This window comes from Tauraco erythrolophus, chromosome 1 (genome assembly GCF_009769465.1).
Source record: "Tauraco erythrolophus isolate bTauEry1 chromosome 1, bTauEry1.pri, whole genome shotgun sequence".
NCBI classification, from domain to species: Eukaryota; Metazoa; Chordata; class Aves; order Musophagiformes; family Musophagidae; genus Tauraco; species Tauraco erythrolophus.
The window spans coordinates 58,718,299-58,738,841 of NC_141465.1; the positions used below are offsets into that span (position 1 = coordinate 58,718,299).

The 20,543-nt window shown below is 40.4% G+C and overlaps 1 protein-coding gene across 1 annotated transcript in view; it reads left to right on the top strand.

The window, feature by feature from the left end:
* ASMTL (acetylserotonin O-methyltransferase like) overlaps positions 1-18,540 on the top strand; it is a 29,490-nt gene extending 10,950 nt beyond the window's left edge. The window contains exons 7-13 of the mRNA XM_086619107.1: positions 4,912-5,338; positions 8,684-8,846; positions 10,658-10,842; positions 12,800-12,929; positions 14,068-14,211; positions 15,373-15,495; positions 17,140-18,540. Coding sequence (XP_086475233.1) covers positions 4,912-5,338; positions 8,684-8,846; positions 10,658-10,842; positions 12,800-12,929; positions 14,068-14,211; positions 15,373-15,495; positions 17,140-17,357 — 1,390 coding nt within the window. The 3' untranslated portion in view covers positions 17,358-18,540. The remainder of the gene's footprint in view (positions 1-4,911; positions 5,339-8,683; positions 8,847-10,657; positions 10,843-12,799; positions 12,930-14,067; positions 14,212-15,372; positions 15,496-17,139) is intronic.
* The last annotated feature ends 2,003 nt before the right edge of the window (positions 18,541-20,543 follow it).

Consider the following 20,543-nt stretch of genomic DNA (forward strand, 5'->3'; position numbering starts at 1 on the left):
GGTGTGGGCTATACCACAGTCTCGGGTACTTAGGGAGCTGTAGCCACTCGCTCCGGCGTGGGTCGTCACGAAGACTCCAGATGCCTTTCTGCCTTGCCGTGCCCCCAACACGACCATCCTCGGGCTCAGGCATCTTCTCCCCACGGGCTGCGAGTGGGTCGCTGCTCCACCGAGGCCGTCCTGGTTGCAGGGGGGCAGCCTGCTATCTCACCATCAGCCGCAGGGGAAACTCGGCTCCGGCACACCTCCTCCCGCTCCATCCTCACTGACCTGCTGTCGATGCGGCTGTTTCTCTCAGATCTCAGTCCTCTCCAGGTGAACTCAGCCCAGTGGGCACCCTGGGAGTGGGGTGCCCCCGAGTTCCCCAGCTGGCTCTGCCGCCGCCATTCTCCGTGGGCGGCGCCGGCCCGACGCAGGCAGCCGCCCGGCCGGGAGCCAGGGAGCAGGGGCAGTGCCCTCCTCCCTTCTCTGGTCGATCCTGGGCGAAGCACCTTTTCCGGTTCCCTTGTCCTGACTTAAATAGGGCAATTCGCAGAGGCGCCCTATTGGCTCAACCCCGAGGGGGATGGCAGTCTGATCCGGTGGCCAGAACTAAGCCTAACCCGGATCCAAAACCGGGGAGGTCGCAGGGAGCAAAATCCCTCTCCTGCCACCAGAACCACCCCCCCCTCCACATCAAACCATGACAAGGAGAAATGACCATGGATTTTTAGGAAGAATGTCAGATTGAAAAGTATTTTGGAATATTCTGGTTATTTCTACTGGGAGAAAATACACTTTAGGTGTCTGTGCTGCAACAAAATGGCTTATGAGCAGCACTGGGTAATTCTGTTCATTCTGATAAACAGTGTGTGACAGCAACAGTTTCTTAGGGACCAAAGAGAATATATTTCATAACTCTCTGGAGCAGAAGCCAATCAATCTTCGTTTGTGTAATCAACAGAATAGGAAGCATTTGCTCTGGCTGTGGGAAGGAACTGCTAAGTACAGTGTCTTATAAATTTTGCAGAACAGTAAGGAGAAGTCTCTTACAGTGTTTTTTTTTTGTTGATTAGCTTTTTGTCCCCTCCTCCATGGCCACCCGTATTGGATACACATTTATGTGCATACAGGTTTTTCTAAACATTATTGGAGTTCAAGTGACTATTTGTTTATTTTTTTTTAATGGCGACTTAATTTTATGAAATCATACGACACTTAATCATTGCATGAAAAATTAAAAGAAAATTGACTCTTATGCTGGTGAGGATTGGATTGAGTTCTTTTTATAGCAAGGACAAAATTGGCATATAGTATTTTAAAAATCAGTCACTGGTGACACAGAAACGAATTCTAAAAGTATGTAGCTGATTTAAAGGATGAATACGGGAGGAGGGAAAAGCACTGCCTTAAGGTATACTGTGATGATGCTATAAAAACCCTCAAAAATTTTGGCTACCGAAAGATGGCCTTTCCCTTTCTGTTTTGTTCCTATTCCTCTTTCCAACCAAGGGTATTCTGCCTGTTGGCAGGGTCTCTTCTTTTCTGGCTCTCTGTAGAAAGAGGGCTGGACCATAATAATCCTAACTGTTTTGAGCTTGTGTAATGAGTAGACTAGTTTCTGTCAGACTCTTTGACCCAGCTTTTTATTTTGTAATCTTTCCCTTGTAACAACTTCCCCTGTCCCTGATGGCAACTTCCAGTCTGAAGATCCTGTGTGGTTTTTGGTAGCTGTGCTCTGAATGGTGGCAATGAAACCAAAGGGCTCTATTGCACTCTAGGAAAGAGGTGATTACAGAGGCTGGAGCTCTACAGTTTCAGACTTAACTATGAAGTAATAAAATATAGACTGTAAATGTCTAAATTTCTTCCCTTGTATGATTTCTCTTAAGAGTTATTTCCTTCAAAGCTAGAGCAAATGTATCTTTTATATTTTGCAAATAATTACAGTCTCGCGGCACAAATAAGCTCGTGGATAGCTTGAGGTTATCAGCTCTTACAGCACAAGAGCAAAAATCTTCCAGATTCAGAATTACAGAAGGGGAGCTGTACTGTTCTTATACTAGAATTAACTTGGAATCTTGTTTTTAATCTATCATATTGCTACAGTTGACTCCTCTGTATGAAATAACGGTTCTACATTCACCAGAACTCACTGGCAGATCTTCTTCTTGTATCTCCCTCTCTCTGCTCCTTTGCAAGTTCCTTTGCAAATGGAAACGCATCTCTGACTGGTTCTATGATGCGTGTTTGCTGACTGGGCGTCTAGCTGTTGCCTCTCCCAAGAGACAGGCAACCAAATTCTGCTTCTTCTTGCCTCTGTCATGCCAGTCTCTCTGCTCTCTCACTAACTTTGTATTTAAAGGAACTAAAGGTGGGACTTGTCTGATTTTTAGATTTGTGAAGTAAAGATAACTAAGCTCGGGTATCCAATCAACTAACTAATAGTTGACAGAGATGCAAGAAATTAGTGTACAGCTTCTAATGTATTTTAAATGTTTGCTTCAGTAAAGATGAATTTTGTCAGTGAATTTGTTCACTATTAGTGAAGCCCAGTCACTAGCTCGGATGAACTGTCTAATGTGGCTTAAATTTTTCTGTATTTTTGCTAATGCGATTGTATGGGTCAGGACACACTGTCATACCTGTGTTCTTGCCTTTGGAAACCCAGCTAAAACCCAAGCAAGCGCCTCCTTTGATCTGTAGGAGCTGTAATACTTGCTAGTGCAGCAGTTATTTATTTGATCCTTGGCTCTGTGTTGGACTGTTCAGATACTGTGTACAGGGATATACTGTTTTGTGTCATGACTGAAGTTAAAGTTCCACAGCTTGTAGAGGAAATGTGCTTTAATGTTGCATTTTCAAGAGTTACCTCTATTTTACCTCTTTCTTAATGTTTTTTTTCCCCCTGTTGTATTGTGTATGGGTTTGATTGTGTGTGATTTTTTTGTAAAAAAAACACCACTACCACCAAACAGTAGATGTTGCACATCTTCCCGATGTATTATCTGTGGGTTTGTTGGTTGTGGGTTTTTGGTTGTTTATTTGTTTTCTTTAAATCAGTGGATGTTAGACACATTCCTGCTGAAATTATGTATCCCCTACAAAAGTCGGTTGCTGAAAACTGTTTTGGTTGCAGCAGTGCTCTCACTGTTTGTCAAAAGGTCCTTAAAGTGAGCTGTGGAGGTTTTTTGTTGAAATGCAAATTAACTGATGCTGTGCTTAGTGTTATAAACCAAGCCTTAAAGTTAGTGCTATGCGAATAAAAGTATCCAGTTACAAAAGCCAGTCAGGTTAGCCAGACCTCGGTATGAGCTGTGTAAATACTGATGTATTCTGGGTTTTAGCATGGAAGACATTTGTTGAGAAATCAATGGAACTGCTACTAACTACATAGCCTTATGCTTTTGGACTAGAAGCCATAGCTGTAGTAGAGAATCCTACTCAAGATCCAATGCTAAAATGTAAATTATGTATAAAAATAAACAAGATGTGGCCAGTTGTGTTAATGTCTTTGCTGGCAGTACGATACCACTACTTTTGATGGTCACAATGTTCTTTGCCTTCCTGTCAGCATATACCAGAATGATTTCATCCTACTGGACTGCTATTTCATTTAAAAATGAAAAGACTTTTTAGTCATTAGAATAATCCTAATTTATATGATGTAAGTCTTAAGTATGTTATAAAAAAAGAAATAATTTAAACAATGACAAAGCTATACAGTCGTGCTTAAAATGCAAGGTTAAAGGAAAAGCCCAGTTCCCTAGTTTATAGCAATTCAAAAATCCCATTTGCTGGGATACCGATTTCTCTGCTTGTCGTAGGAGACTGTTGGAAAAAGAATCCAGAAGGAAGTTCTAAAAATGTAAAAAGCTGGTTCTGATCAAATCAGATGAAAAATCTACGATCTTATTTGTGCAGTAACCTTCTTTCACAAGTAGTTTGCACAGTTCCATAGTATCTGAAGTTAATGGATCTGAGACTGACTGACCTTTGGTTTCAAAGGTTGCTGATTTAGGCTTTCAGATTCTGGTGTTATCATGTAGTAAACATACTTTTAACTGCTTTGTTCCTTAAATGTGAACAGTAAAATTGTTGGGCCTATTGCAGCTTATCTGCTTGTAAGCCTTTCCATTCCAAACAGTGGAATTTGCATAATTACACCTAAAGACAAATCAGATTTCCAAGGTAACTTTCTGTGAAAACATATTCCTGTGCCAAATTACTAGTATTACCATGACATCAAAGAGTACAGTGTTGTGAAACACAACTCTACTTATATCTCAGAGGGTTACACAAGAATTGGATAGGGCTGAGTGGGATAGAGTGGATTTTGTATTTGATTAGGTTGCTCCTCCTCAGGAAAGTCCTATCTTCCTGATCCTCATTTTAGATATTCCTGTGACTGAGATCCACAAGACATACGCTACAATCGTTTTGAGTTCTAAGATGTCTTCTTCAGTGTGAGATCCTTTTGGAGCTACCGTGTTCCTAAAGGCCCTTCAGCCCATTGTCAAGTAGAACTAGGGCCAGTATGCAGCTGGGTGACCCAGTGCCAATGCTGGTCTCAGCAATGCTTCTTGCTGTTACCTTTTTGGTAGCCAGGACTTGGAGAATGCTGGGTACCCTGTGGCAACACAATCTGACTGCAGTCAGCTGATGTACCTCCTGCCTAGGTGACTGTGGCACTTGGATCGTCTGAAGCATAAGACCTTAGGCTGCTCATCCTTAGTAGAGATACTGATCCTTGTATTTATCTTGTGATTTATAAATTGAAGTGCTGAGCCGAACTAGCAGGTTTAATCCACCTGTAGCGTGAGTACGCTAGTCTTTATTCCAGGCTGCAGTACTGGTGGATTATTTGGGTTCTGTGCTACCTTTACTCTTAACCTTAATTAAATATACTTTTGTTTTGCTTTCTCTCTCCAGGGACAAGGCTGGTGGATATGGAATCCAGGCCCTCGGTGGAATGTTAGTTGAGTATGTCCATGGAGACTTCTTGAATGTGATGGGATTTCCTCTGAATCACTTCTGCAAAAAGCTAGCAGAATTGTACTATCCACCCCCTAAACATAATGTACAACATAAAAAATATGACTCTATCCCTTCTGTGGACACTTTTGAGAACCTAAGTGATGGAGAAAGTGAATCTTCAAATTTCACAGAGCATAAAGGTGCTAGTAAGTTGGACAGCAGTGAGATGTGTTCCTCAGGAGCTATTTACAATTCCAAAAACAGTTCTAGTGCCAGAACTGGTTTTATGGTACCTTTGGAAAATCAGAATGGAGTGTCGGAAAGTGCAGCAAAACTTCCATCTAAAATTCTAGAGCTGATGGATGGTTTTAGAGCTTCAAAGGTAAGGGGAAAAATAAAACTACTCATTACATTGCTGACTGATATGATTGTTTCATTGGACTTCAGTATATAGCAGGTAATGAGAAATACTTGAGACGGGGTAAGAATGTATTAATAGTTAGTATAAAGGACCACTGAAGTACCAGAGAATCTAAGCTAGCTGAAACTTTGGATGCAGTCCAAACACTGTTTTTTTGGTATTTACTTTTTTCTGTTCTTCAAAATTTCTGTTAGCTGTCTGATGAAAATTTGTCTCATGAGTTGAGAGGAAAAAAGTCCTCAGAATTCTTTTGTCCTTGCATGACTGACCTTGGGTATGAACAGTGCAACTGTGATACCAGGTTGTCTGGAAAGAGTACACTTTTTTCACCCATATATGCCTTTGTCATCTTGTCTATTTAAATGCAGTTTATGCAAGATAGTTCCGTTAGCTACATCAGTGGTTCAGGCTCTGGTGTGATTAGGAGACTTCAGAATAACAGTAATTTCAGAAGTGGAACATTTACTCCACAAGTAAATTGGAATGTTACAGGGAAACTTCAGAATGCTTTTAAGAAATTTCTCACTAACTATTGAGTTTGGTTGGGATTTTTATTTGGTTGTTTTTTTTTTCCACTGATCACAAGAGCACAATCAAGCAGGAAGTTACCTTTATATACTCTGCAAAGAAAGCATTTAATGTGGTTAATTTGTCTGACTTAAAACTGTGACAAGAATTGTATCTATTATATTTCCTTCCTGACTTTTAATGCTTAGCATTAGAATTCTGTGGAAGATCTTAATTTTTTTATTCCCTGTTAAGGAGATTATTTTTTTTTATATCCTGTTTAAAGTTCCAGGTGTGTTTAGCAGATAAAATCTCCATGCAGTATTTGATGGAGACATACACATAGCAGCTTACAAACAGAAGTCACATGCTCTGTGCAGCCAAGCGTGATGAGAAATGAGTAGCTGGACATTTTAAGTGCTGCCAAGTTTTGTACTCACAGTTCCAGTGTAGTGAAGACAATAGTGAAGAAGGTGAAGGAGAAACAAACACCAATCATTCTAGTAGATCACTGATCTCCATCAAGTCATTCATGTTTTAGGAAGAGGTGATAAAACTGCTAAGGCGGCAGTGAAACTACAAACCTGGAACTGAAAATATAACAAATTTGACGGAGGTAGAGGGAAACAAGCAGGACAGTGGACAACAGTTTTGCTGAAACAGCGGAAAGTTGTACTTGGATCTGAAGAAAAACTATAGTGTGGTCACCGTACATCTGTGGGTGTGCTGCTTGCAGGCGTGTCAAGCAGTGTTCAAAGATTTGGAATAAAGCAGCCTTGAGACTGCTGCGTTTGTGAACTTCCTTGTGTATCCATACGGAGTGAGCTTTGATGTACTTGAATGGGTGAGATGATGCTTAGCATTTGAAATTAAAAAAAATAAATTATGGAGACTCATCAGCATTTTGTTGCACATTATGAACACTGTTTACAGTGATGTGATGCCAAATTTGGTTTTGTGCAGTGAAAGGTGGTGGAGGCTGTAAATAGAAACAGCAGCTTTCCCACTAATCCAGTGTAAAGTCATAGTATAAAGAGCTGAGTTTCATGTTGAACCAGTGGGAATTTTTTTCTCTCAGGGTTTGAATCTTTATAAAATTAATTAACGAGTTGCAATGAATGCTTTCTGTGATCTGACAAAACTCATCATCTCTCTACTTGTAGAATAGGCATAAGAGCACAGAAGTATTTAGTTTCACAAAAGCTCTCAAGTTCTATTTCATTTTTGATCCTTGGGTGTTGTTTCAAGGACCTCATAAAGCAGAGTGAAATCTCCTGCAGGCAAATATTTTACTCTGAACAGCTTCTGAACAGCTACTGTTGTAGAAAAGGAGGAGATCAGGGTTCAATCATACTTTCTCATACTTAGTATGTTCTGAATTTGTGTGGTCTGATCTGTACTCAGACCTTTGGGGTTTTTTCTTTGATATTTTCTTTTTTCTTCCTTGAACTGAGAATTACAGAATGCTAGAAAAAGTGATTTGGATCAGTCAGGCTTTTGACCCTATCTTCTTACCTTCTCTTTCGTATAGTTTCCAGGTGGTATCAGTCGAAAGACTGGGCAGGTCTTGGAAGCCAAATGGTTGTAGATTAGATGCAGTTGGCTCAGTATCATGAAAGCCTGGATTATAATAAATCCCAATTATACATTTTTACTAGAATAACAGAGGAAACTGTAAAAAGAGGATGAAGATGATAAAATATATAGCAGTAGCTATACACAGTAGCAGACCTTCCTCAAAGTTAATCTCTTTTTTTCCATTTGGTTTCTATTAAACAGAACGTTAATATATTTATTTTTTTTTCCTTGACCGCCTTTAATTTATAGAATAGAATAGACTATTTCAGTTGGAAGGGACCTGCAATGATAATCTAGTCCAACTGCCTGAGTTGTTGCAGTTGCAAATAAATGGATTCTGTGATTGCTATGTGTGCTTCCACTCTTGTGCTCTACATAAGTTCCTTGGGTTTAGGTGTTTTGACTGTTTCAGAATGCTGAAACTGCAGAATTGCGAATTAATTTCAAATGGAGAGGTATGAATCATCACCTATCATTAAGTTTCCTCTCTGGTTTGGTTAATGTATCTCTACATGTTCAGTTAAGTTTTTCACCTTACACAGCTGCATTGCCCATGTGTTTTTCTTCACCGTCAGGCACTAGCTGTTCTCTCTTACTCATTCCACATGTACATGTCCTGTCAAGGTGTGCATGTAGTACAGTTGTGCTCTGAAGCTTTATTCTTTCTTTGCTTAGTTTTTATTAAACAAAGACCAATACTATAGCAACTGAAGCTGTTACACTGCCTTAGTGGAGCTTTCCAGTTCCTTACCTTTTGGGTGAATCAAATTTAATTTGATCTTTTGACATTAGTTCAGATGCTTAAGAAAGTTTGACCTACAGAAAAAGCTTCTAGATAGGGATATACTAAATATCTGAGTAAAGACGTGACCTTTATACAAAATCTGTAGGCTGTGTTCCAGAGTATTTTGAGGTCTCTTCTCTCCCAAAGACCTCTGCTCAAATTATGTTACTTGGCTAAGATGATGAAACTCTCAGAGGGAAGGAAATGTATCATAGCAATTTTTAAGAGTTTTGTTAAATTGTGTCACACTTCTTAGAATCATAGAATCTTTTAGGTTGGAAAAGACCTTTAAGATCATCAAGTCTAATCATTAAATTACTGTTCTTTAAGAACAGCAGTTGTGTAGAGTAATTCTAGGCAAAAGATATAGTTTTGTTGTTTCTTGATTGCAGTCTTTTAAACACAGCATGCTAACAATTTTGTTTTCCGACATGTAGGCTCTGTTTGTAGCCTCTAAGCTGAAGATATTTGATCATCTGAAAGGTAAAGGTCCACTGAAGGCTGTGGATATTGCAAATGAGATTGGAACCTCTGTGTGTGGAACAGAAAGACTCCTTGATGCATGTGCTGCTCTTGAATTACTGGAGAAAACACCACAAGGTGACTAATTTCTCCTTTCCCCAAAGTGCATATAGTACTGAAAGACATGCAGGACTGGAAGAGATGCTTTCAAAGTCACAAGGTCTTACTCGATACTGTATGTGACTTGGATTTGAGGGAAAGGGGAATGGATTGTTACTTCTTTGCTTTCGTTATTAGTAACTGGAATTGTTTCATTTAGGGGCAGGCTTTATCTAATGAACATACTCAGATGCTCTTCGAGGAATCCTCAGGTTGCTTTTGCTCTCTGGACATAGTACTGACCAAATTTCTAAGAAAAAGTTACATGAGTAGTCCCAGGGAGCAGCGTAATAGCTTAGATATGTCATCTGCACTGAGGTCACAACAGCCTCATGCAACGCTACAGGCTTAGGGAATAGTGGCTGGAAAGCTGCCCAGCAGAAAAGGCTCTGGGGGTGTTCGTCGGCAGCCAGCTGAGCATGAGCCAGTGGTGTGCCCAGGTGCCCAAGAAGGCCAACAGCATCCTGGCTGGTGTCTGAAATAGAGTGGCAGCAGAACTGGGGAAGTGATTGTCCCTCTGTACATGGCACTGGTGAGGCCACACCTCGAATACTGTGTTCAGTTTTGGGCCCCTCACTACAAGAGAGACATTGAGGTGCTGGAATGTGTCCAAGGAAGGGCAATGAAGCTGGTGAAGGGTCTAGAGCCCAAGTCTTAAGAGGAGCAGCTGAGGGAACTGGGATTGTTCAGCCTGAAGAAAAGGAGGCTGAGGAGAGACCTTATTGCTCTCTACAACTACCTGAAAGAATGTTGTAGTGAGGTGAGTGTCAGTCTCTTTTCCTGAGTAACAAATGATAGGATGAGAGGAAATGGCCTCGAGTTGCACCAGGAGAGGTTTAGATTAGGTATTAGGAAAAAGTTCTTCACCGAAAATGTTGTCAAGCATTAGAACAGACTGCCCAGGGAAGTGGTGGAGTCACCATCCCTGGAGGTATTTAAATGACAGGTAGATGTGGTGATTAGAGACATGGTTTAGTGGTGGACTTGGTAGTGTAAGGCTAAAGGTTGGACTCGATCTTAAAAGTCTTTTCCAACCTAAATAATTCTGTGATTCTGTCTAAAATAAGGACCAAATTCCATTCTCTGCTGCAGCGATGCAGAGTCACAAACTTCAGCAGACAGTCAGGGTTTTGATGAGGAGAGCTCTGGAATGTGTCCCTCTTCATGGACAACAACTTTAATTTTAGTGCCCCTGACTGGAACAGCGCTTGAAGGTGTAGGTAGATGAGAGAGTCAGTGTTATGATTCACTTTTTCAGTCTGCACTATGTAGTTATAAGTTTCCATATGCATCATTTGTCTAGTAAGACTTGAAATGATCAAGTGCCAAGAAGAGGAAATAAAGGAGACTTTCAGCTCTGTTAGAGGACAAGACCAAGGAGAAAGCCCTAAAGGCAAAACACACTGGAGAAAGTTTGCATTTAAGGGAGGGAGAAGCCATAATCTAATAAAAAATGCAGTCAAGAATAAAGAACTTCTAATACCCTCCCTTGAAAATCAGGTGCATAACTGAGGTACTTACTCTGGTTTAAAAAAAAAATAAAAATAAAAAAAATCAGTGCTTATCATTTGGCTTGTAAATTCCTTTTATAAACAAAGTACCTGCTCCTTTAAGAATGAGAAGACCTTTGGAAATATTTCATAGAAATCTTTGCACAAAAAAGAGTATGATCCTAAGATCAGGATGTGCTAGCTATTTAACAGCTAGGCAGGAATACGTGCCTTCTGATTTTAAATAACAGTTGTGAAGTACTGAAACAAAGCTGGTTGCCATTGTTTTCTTCCTATAAGGTTACAGTAATACAGATTCAGCAAATATCTACCTGACCTCAGATGGTGAATACTCACTTCATGGCTACATTATCCACTCTAATGACCATCTTTGGCCTCTCTTCACAAACTTGGAATCTGCTGTGAAAGAAGGCAGTAGGCAGAACCATCGAGCCTTTGGAAAGAAAGCAGAGGATTTATTTAAGGTAATGTAAACTCTTATTAATATCAAAACTCTCTGAGGAATCCAGAACAGATCTAGGAGCACGTGGAGACTGAGCTGTCTGAGAAAGTTGGTCAGTCTCAGAAATAGTAGAAACACAATGCAACTTGGTAGTCTCAGGCTTCTGTTCAACTTTAGGCTGTAAAGTGCTGGAGCAATCAGAGAATATACTGGGAAATTCAAATGCTGACAAAAATTCTCTGGCGAAAGTGTTGTCCATCCAGCTAACACACACCTCTGGGCCTGTTTAATTTACAATTATGTGGCCTTTTAATAACACCAGGTAGGACCTAATCATACATGCATGCCTTCCATATTGGATGCCAATCACTTGGTACTGATGTGCATCCAGTTAATTTGTGCTGACTCTAATCAAAGCTGTTTTCAAAGTTCCGTTGTGTTGATGCAGTGGAGAAGAGATCCAGTCTCGTTTATGAAGGTTTGTCGTTTGTATATGGTTCAAACTGGTGTATGTTGCTGATAAGAACTGTAATCTTTTCTTCCATCTCTGTAGCATTCCTTTTCCAGTGCTAGCCCAGGTGGATGTGTTCAGACTGGAGAATCATTTAGGGTTATAACTAGCCTAACTTGTCAATCATCCATGTGGTGAAGCAGTTTGAGGGCATAAATATTTGTGCCTGTTTAAGGAGAGTGCTAGTAGAGTGAGCAGGAGAATATGTCAGGACTTCATCTCTGACAGCAGTGCTGGCTTAAAGTGTACTTCAGACTGCATGCTGAGGTTCTCAATTTGTGCTTAACTTCTAGATGCTGATGAAGCCAAGACTGCTAAAGGAGATGCCTACATCCCTCATTGATGGAAGGCAGTAAGGGTTTTTGGAGACTTAAGAAGGTCCTGTTAGTCTAATGTTAGTACCTAGATTACTGGTGGAAAGAACCTCCTTTAGAAATCCTTCAAAGGCTATTTTAAAGGGAGTTTAGTTACTTTGCTTTAGGATAGTTGCTGCAGTAGATGCTTAAATTTATGTGCGATTTATGTGTTTTAATGTAGGTGGACTGGGTCTCATCCTTTGTTAAATATCTGGATTACCAACTTGAATTTGCTTCAGTGATGTAGGAATCACTAAATGTTCAGGCCTGGGCTCCATATGTGTACAGGATATTATGTCCAAGCAGAATATATGGGCTGCCTATAGCACTACGTGTGCCAGAGCCTGGAGATACTTCTACTTCATGATAACTGTAAAACCAGACACAATTGGTGAAATATGTATGAAAGTGAGACATAAAGGGATTCATGCTTTTGTATAATTTCAAAGGTAAAAGCATGAGATTCTGATACTGAATACTTCCTTCTCACCTAATAAAAAAACCCAGTATGAGCTTTAATGTTTCTGGTTTAAGTTATGGTCCAATCCATCTAGTTGTTTTCCCATCATGGGAGAATAAATGTCAGAATTAAATGAAAACAATTTGTGAGTATATCAAGAAGAAGGAACACTTTAGGAGACGGAAAGAAAAAACTCAATCTGTCCTTTCAAACAATTTAAAATCTGGAGACCTCTTGCCAATAGAGCAAATGTGTTAGTAAATGTATATCAAAGGCACGGTATTTCATTAAAAAGCATTTTTCAGATTGTCCCTTCTTCCTGCTATGCTGCCCAAGCTTCAGTGGGCAGAAGTATTAAGTTTAACAGTCCTTAGGACATTGCCAAGACCAGGTTCAAACCAGCCAAGTGTATGTCCTTTGAGATGCACTACAAAAGATGTCTGTGTGATCAGAATTTTGGAGAGGATGCACAAATCTGCTTATTACTATGGTGTAACAGCAAAGGATTTGGATGAGCAACTAGTCAATGGCACTTTTAACTGATCTTTTAATTTCAGAATTCTAATGCTAATGGTTTGCACCTACTGCCTTGGCTGTGTATAGTTAAGTAATGAAAATAAATATCAGTTACTGTGCTGTTTTCCCTTCTTAGGACTATTATCACAGCCAGGAGGTGAAGCAACGTTTTATGGCTGCCATGCACAGCATTGCCCACCTGACAGCAAGAGACGTGGCTACGGCATTTGATCTTTCACAGTTCAAATCTGCCTGTGATTTAGGAGGTATTGCCTGGAATTGAACTGGTATACATACTGAAAGGAAAAGTGTGGTTTCAGCTCCAGATTTTATTACTTATGTTAATTTTTTGACTCAAACTGCAGTAATGCTGTAATATAATATGATAATATAATTATATAATAATTACTTTTCTGATACTGTAATGTCAGAGTAAAAGGACTGAGTGGAGTTAACTGAAAGCAGCGCTACTTAATGGTATTTGGGTAGTTTGAAATAAGTGATTGTCATAATCATTAACATACAGACACGTAGCTCAACACAGCAAACAGGATGTTTGGGGGCTCAGCTGATAGAATATTGGGCTGGGGGCTCCATTTTCAAATGTGTTCTTATTATTCTTTCGGATGTCCTAGACTTTTCAAAAATAATGAAGGATTTATTTCTGAATCCTTCTATATTGGAGTGTCAAACTTGAAACACTGCACTGCTGGAACAAAAAGTCTGGATTCTTTTAGAATGGATTTGAAGTGTTTTGTATGGTTTTTTCATTATTAATATCTAAGATGATCACCTAAAAGGTGAAGACCAATGATACACCTGGAGAAACTCTTCCTGTTAGTGTCCTTTTTTTACCCTGTGTTAGGATTTACACAGAGGGAGCGTTATGACATAGGGAAAGATCACTGAAGGAAGAATACAATACTTAGTGCCTGGGGAGGTGAACAGCATGTCAGAGGAAGTAACACAGTACTGGTGCAACCTTTGCCATTTGTGCAGACACTTCAAAACTTTACTATCCCTGTCCTTAATATACTGGAGAGTATTTGTCAAAATACCAATGCTTTGTGACTGGTAAATAGTTCCAGTGCTTTTCGTCCACAAATTACAAGTCCTTGCCCTTAATGTTCTTCTGCCTCCCAAAAAAACCCTGAAGTACTGGTATCAAAGGTTGTATTAGCAACTCTGTGACAGGAAGGAATACAGTCTGCATTCCCCAAGCTTTAAAGCATTGCTCTATCCACCAGGAAGTGCTATTGCCAATGTTAATTGTGGAACCGACTGTCTACTTATAATTCTGATTTGAGGTCTCTATCTTAATGTTATATACAGCCTTGTCTTGAAAAATGTAAACGCTGGGAGAAGACAATTGATTTGACTGGTTTTTTTTTAAACTTTCAACAGGTTGCACTGGAGCTCTGGCTCGTGAATTAGTGCAAATATACCCGAATCTCAAGGTCACAGTATTTGACCTTCCAGAAGTCATTGCAAACACCTCTTACTTTCAGCCTTCAGGACAACACACAACTCCAGTGACATTTGTTTCAGGTAAATGTAGCACATGATCTTTTGTCTTCTTTTATCCTGGAGCACAGAGCAGGGCCTTTTGCTGCAGAACATGGTGTGCTGTCCTGCCCCAACCCCAAACATGTATCTTAGTACAACACAATGTGGGTTCACCTGTGCTAAATGGGAACATTGTACTTCTCAAGCCTGTGGGGATAAAAGCAAACTGGCTATGATTGGAGAATGCAGATAAATAAGTATGAATTAGTCATCTTTGGGTACCACTGGGAGTAAAGGCTGCATGTCCTTTTCTCAGGCTTTTCATATCTCGGCAAGATCAACATTTAGAGCAGTCCTGAGAAGAAGGACGTGGGGGTGTTGGTTGATGAGAAGCTCAACGTGAGCTGGCAATGTGCACTTGCAGCCCAGAAAGCCAACCGTATCCTGGGCTGCATCAAAAGGAGCGTGGCCAGCAGGTCAAGGGAGGTGATTCTGCCCCTCTACTCTGCTCTCGTGAGACACCACCTGCAGTACTGCGTTCAGCTCTGGAGTCCCCAACATAAGAAGGACATGGAGCTGGAGCAAGTACAGAGGAGGGCCACGAAGGTGATCGGAGGGCTGGAGCACCTCTCCTATGAAGACAGGTGGAGAGAGTTGGGGCTGCTCAGGCTGGAGAAGGCTCCAGGGAGACCACATTCTAGCAGCCTTCCAGTACTTAAAGGGGCCTACAAGAAAGCCGGAGAGGGACTTTTTACAAGGGCCATGGGAACAGGTTGTCCAGAGAAGTTGTGGATGCCCCATCCCTGGAAGTGTTCAAGGCCAGGTTGGATGGGGCTTTGAGCAACCTGGTGTAGTGGAAGGTGTCCCTGCCCATGGCAGGGGGGTTGGAACTAGATGATCTTTAAGGTCCCTTTCAACTCAAACTGTTCTATGACTCTATGAACATGGTGGCTACAGAGGATGACAACAGCTGCTTCATTGCTTTAGGCTTTCTCTCCATTTTTATATATTACAGGATTCTCCTGTGATCTGCTCTTCTCTTTAACTACACTTTCTTTATCTGCAAATCAGTGCATCCTTATACCTGTTCATTCTTGTTTCTTTCTACTGAAGCTCCTAGTTCCTCTGCAATATTTTCATTTCGTTTTGTAGGAATGTACTTTGTGGTTTCTGGAGGAATGTACTAACTCTGCTTTCCAACAGGTGACTTCTTCAAGGATAATCTTCCAGAAGCAGATCTTTATATCCTTTCACGTATTCTTCATGACTGGCCTGATGAAAAGATACATGTGCTGTTAAGCAAGATATCAGCTGTTTGCAAACGAGGTGAGTTTTTTCATCTTGTGGACCTAAACGTGCATGTTAATGCATAAATGTAATGAATAGTCATATGAAATTCATATTTTAAAAAAGCATATTTTTCTGTCCAGTCATAGTAGTCTTTGCTTGAATGTCTATGCTTGCATTATGGTAATACCTACTAAGAAAAAAAGGAAACAAAGCTGCTAATAAAACTAGGTAAAATAAGCCCTTATTATAGTTTCAGACTTCACATACAACTACGTCATCTCTTGTATCTCTGCCATCTTTCTTACTAAGCCCAGTATCATCAAATAACTAAGTATGTGCTTATTTCTATACATACAAGTAGTCTAACTAAAATTCCTTTAGGTTAATCAAGAAGCAGCAGTTTATTTTGCTATCATTTTGCTATCTCAGTAGTGCCTAGAATATGATAAACTGGAGTTCAGCACTACTTTATGGACAGATTTTGTGAGAAATACGTAGCCTCTTCTGCATTCTCCTACATTTGAGTTGTAGAATTATAGAATACTCAAGTTGGAAGGGACCATAAAGATCAAGTCTAACTCCCTACTCCTTGCAGGACTACCTAAAGCTAAGTCATGTGACTAAAAGCATCATACGAATGCTCCTTGAACTCTGGCAGGCCTGGTGCAGTGACTGCTTCCCTGGGGAGCCTGTTCCAGTGACCAACCACTCTCTCAGTGAAGAACCTTTTCCTAATGTCCAATCTGAAATTCCCCACACACAGCTTCATTCCGTTTCCTCATGTCCTGTTGCTGGTCACCAGAGAGAGGAGATCAGCACCTCCTCTTCCGCCACCCCCCTTGAGGAACTTGTAGACTGCAATGAGGTCACCCCTCAGCCTTCTATTCTCCAGGCTGAACAAACCAGGTGACCTCAGCCACCACTCATAAGTCTTGCCCTTGAGGCTTTTCACCATCTTGGTCACCCTGCTCTGGACACTCTCTAACATTTTGATGTCCTTATATTGAGATGCCCAAAACTGCACATAGTACTTGAGGTGAGCTGCACCAGTGCAGTGTAGAGTGGGATAGTCGCCTCCCTCGACCAGCTAGTGATGCTGTGCTTGATGCACCCCAGGACATGGTTGGCCCTTTTGGCTGCCAGGGCACACTATTAACTCATATTTGGGCAGTATTAAAGATCGAAGGAGAAAACAAAAAGGAGAGAAGCCTGACTGTTAAGATCGACTGGTTCTTTAATCCAATAATTAACTGTAGCTATGAAGTTTGTTTCATAGGAGAGCATTCAAAATTAGATCTAGGCCATAAAGCATAATCCTGTTTACGAAAGAAAATTGTGAGTGACTGTCTTATTGGTCTTACGCAAAGACTGGGATATGACAGATGCTTACAGGAGTTGCTTGGTTCAGATAGAAACAAGATTGAGTTTAAGAGCATAGACAGGAAGTGATGTGAACTTCATTGAAGTTCAGAAGACAGTGCTCTAATCTCCCCCTTCCTTTTAACAATTAATGGTTGCTTCCAGGAAGAGATTACTGAAAGTCAAGTTCAGTCACTGATTTCCACTGAAGACCATTAAAACACTAGTCTGAGAGACCTCTCTAACTGTCTCTGAATAAAACACTAAACTTGAAGCTTGAAATAATTTACTGAACAACTTTTGGTTGTTTTGGAAATGCAGGAAGTGCCTTGCTAGTGGCAGAGATTGTGCTTGACGAGCAGAAGACGCATCCTCCTAGAGCTGTACTACAGTCCCTCAGTATGACTGAAGGCAAGCAGAGAAGTGGCTCAGAATATAAACAGCTACTGGAGAAATACGGATTTGCAAATGTACAAATTAAGATCACAGGAAACTTATTAGATGCTGTTTTGTGCTTCAAGAAGAATCTGTCACCGTAGTATGCCCAGAAGCAAACTGGGATGCTGAGTTTTTACATCACTTGTGCAATATACCCGTCATCAACCAGCACATATTGGCAGTTTAAGATCATTTTGACCCCTTAGCTGAAGCATAGTTGTTACAGGCCTTAAGGCAGGCTGCAGCTTCTGCAGGAGTGAGCTCTATGCATTTAAAAAGTGTCTGGGGCAGGCTGGAACTTCTATATATTAAATATCTTCATGTCCAGTTCTTCGTCTAGTTTGCTGACCGTATTAAGCTTAGACTTGACATAGCTGTATAGCGTGGCAAGTTACAACCACAAGCCTTTATGAGCCACATTAATACCTTAGTTTTCTTGGCCTGGTGGTTAAATGGCCATATATTCTTTCTGTTCATTACCTGAGAGGAGTTTTAGGATTTATGTATAAATTTTCTTATGAAAATTAAAAATAGAAGTTTCTTTGTGTTCCAGTCTTTAATTGGGGAAGTACATACTGTATCCCATCTCTTCAAGTAATTTGTTACTAATGTCACTTCTCCTAATGTTTATTTTCACCTAATACTTCATTGATATTTATTTATTTCTATTTCAAGTGTACTTTGTAGTGGAAGCCTTCCTGGAGATTAAAGTTGCACTTTCAAACTAGCTTCCTTCTCCATCAGTTGTGAGTTTCTTGCCTATCACACTTCTACAGCAATAACCCTAATAAGCCAGGGTGAAAGAGGCCATGCTGATGCTGAATCACCAACCTCGGCAAATTAAAGAGTTGATGCGCAAGGTCAAGAGTTGCATCTGCATGGTAGACTGTCTTGTGTTAATTAGAATTTATTTTGCTCTTTGAGGACTGAGTAAAGTGGAAGTGCCACAGTGATTCAGTTCATCATGAGAAACATGCTTACTACAGAGCATTTCAGCTGCACAAAATCAGGGGAATGCCAGGCTTTTACCAGACTGGAGTTTTTAATTCTTAGCAGGTTTATATGAATGGAAATGTGACTGATCTCATCCGTACAGATATGTAAAGAGATAAGGCAAAATAGTCAACAACTGAATAAATTTTAAATAAGTTTCATTTCCATACTGTCATGAAGCTTACCATTATGCTTAACAGGTTTGTATTTTGAGAGAGACTCATTCCCGCAGTCGGTTGTTTCTCATCTCATAGTAATTCATAAAGTTTATAACGCTGCTCTTTAAGCTGCTATAAGCTGTTTGAGTCAGAAAATTTCAATCCTAAAGTTGGCACACCTGTAACTGGCACAGACTTTAAAACTGTGCCTCTAAGTACTATGTATTTGACTGTAAAATTTGAATAGAATATGCTTGGCTACCACGTAACCTCAACGTACTCTGTGATTAAAGCACAACACTCTGTACAGACTAAGCATTAGTGCCTTGGGCATGGTGTCTGTGCACCGCAGCTTTGTGCTCTCAGGATAATTAGGCATTGGAGCAGGTTGCCCGGAGAGGTTGTAGAATCTCTGTCCTTGGAGGTTTTGAGATCTGAGAACAAAGTCCTGAACGAGCTGAGCTGACTGTAGAGCTGCCCCACTTTGAGCAGGAGGTTGGACTAGAGATCTCCTGTGGTCCATTTCAGCCTAAGCTGTTCTATAATAATGTGACGTATCCCAATCACCTGAGAAATTATAAACTTGTCTTCTCTCATTAATGTCCAAACTAAGTTTGTCAGTTGCTCTAGAGAAAGCTGCTCTCTTTTCCTGACTGGTAAAAGGGGTGGATTTAATAGTGTTACACTGAAAAGACTTCCTAAGCACTAGGCATAACACTGAGGAAAGCTAGTCAAGATATGAAGAACAAGGGGGCCAAGTTTTAAAATCCAAATGAACTTCTGTGAATAAAGCCTGTACATTTTGTGTTTCTCCTTGAAAAGTGACATTCCGTTATGCCTTCTTGATGCTGCTTTTACCCACATTCTGCTTTAAGAACAGTTTAGAAGAAATGTGATGCAGAGAAAATAATTTTTTGACATGGAGAATCACGGGGGTTAACAGAATGATAGATGAATAATAGAAATGAGCTTCAGCACTTGGTTACTGAACACTGAGGTACGAATCCTTGAGGAAGATACGAAGAGAAGTTGGTAAGAAAGAAGAGACAAGACTTATTTGGCTGTCCTAGCTCAGTCATTTTTATATCAATTTTTGACCTTGTTACAGCTATTAACGAGTACTTGTGTGTGGAAAAGTAATGGGACAAAAGCGAAGGGCAGCATGTCGTCTGAGCCACCCAGCACAAAAGTTTAGGAACAGCTGTTTCATGCCCAAGTCCCTTGTGTGAGCTCTCGGTTCAGTTGTGTGTGCGTTAGCTGACTCCTGGATAATGGAAGGATTTAATGTGGGATTTGGGTTTGTTTTTTAAAAAAGCTTTTGGAGGGCTGGCACTTTACTTCCCTCCCCCCCATCTTTTGTCTGGAAATTGTTTCCTTGCTAAAGAATGATAATCTGGATTAAATAACTCTCTAATTCAGAAAAGACTGTTAGGACCGTTAATTTTTATCTCCTATAAAACCAAGGCCAAAATTTCTTGATGAAAATATGCATCCTGAAAAGATTGAAAGTTAGCTCTGTTTCAGTCCCTCTCATGAAGAAATTTCAATTATATTAGTACATCTTCATTAGCTGTAGAGAGAATTATTTGTTTCTTTTTCTCTGTACTAACTCAATTTACTGTGTCTGGTTTTCGAAGGTGTTCTTCCCACATTGGTTGTGCTTTCTGGGGATGTTTTTCCAGATTACCCTGATGTTACTTGGTTATCCTGAATAACTTTCTGTGATAAATTATAATGACCATTCTATTTGTGTCCTCTCTTCAGAGCACACAAAATTTGGACACCATCTTCCAAAGCTGTAATGTAATGGTGACTTAGAAATTGTAGTCCTGCATTATTCTACCTAGGAACGTTTGCTGTGTAAGCAGGAACAGCAATTCCCAGGACCCTCTGTTGAAGGCAAAGGAGAATCACATGGGAAGCAAGGAGAGGGAATAGAAACCACTGAATCACAACAAATGGGCTTCATCAGCCTGACTTTAGATAGCTAAATATTAGGCGTTCAAATCATCTAGTCACCTTGAGTGCTCTAATCAGTAGAAAAACAGGCATTTTCAGAGGGTGATTCGTCTCACCTATCTGTGAAAGGAAATTTCCTGGTTTTCCTAATGAAAGCGCTCATACGTTTAATAGTGG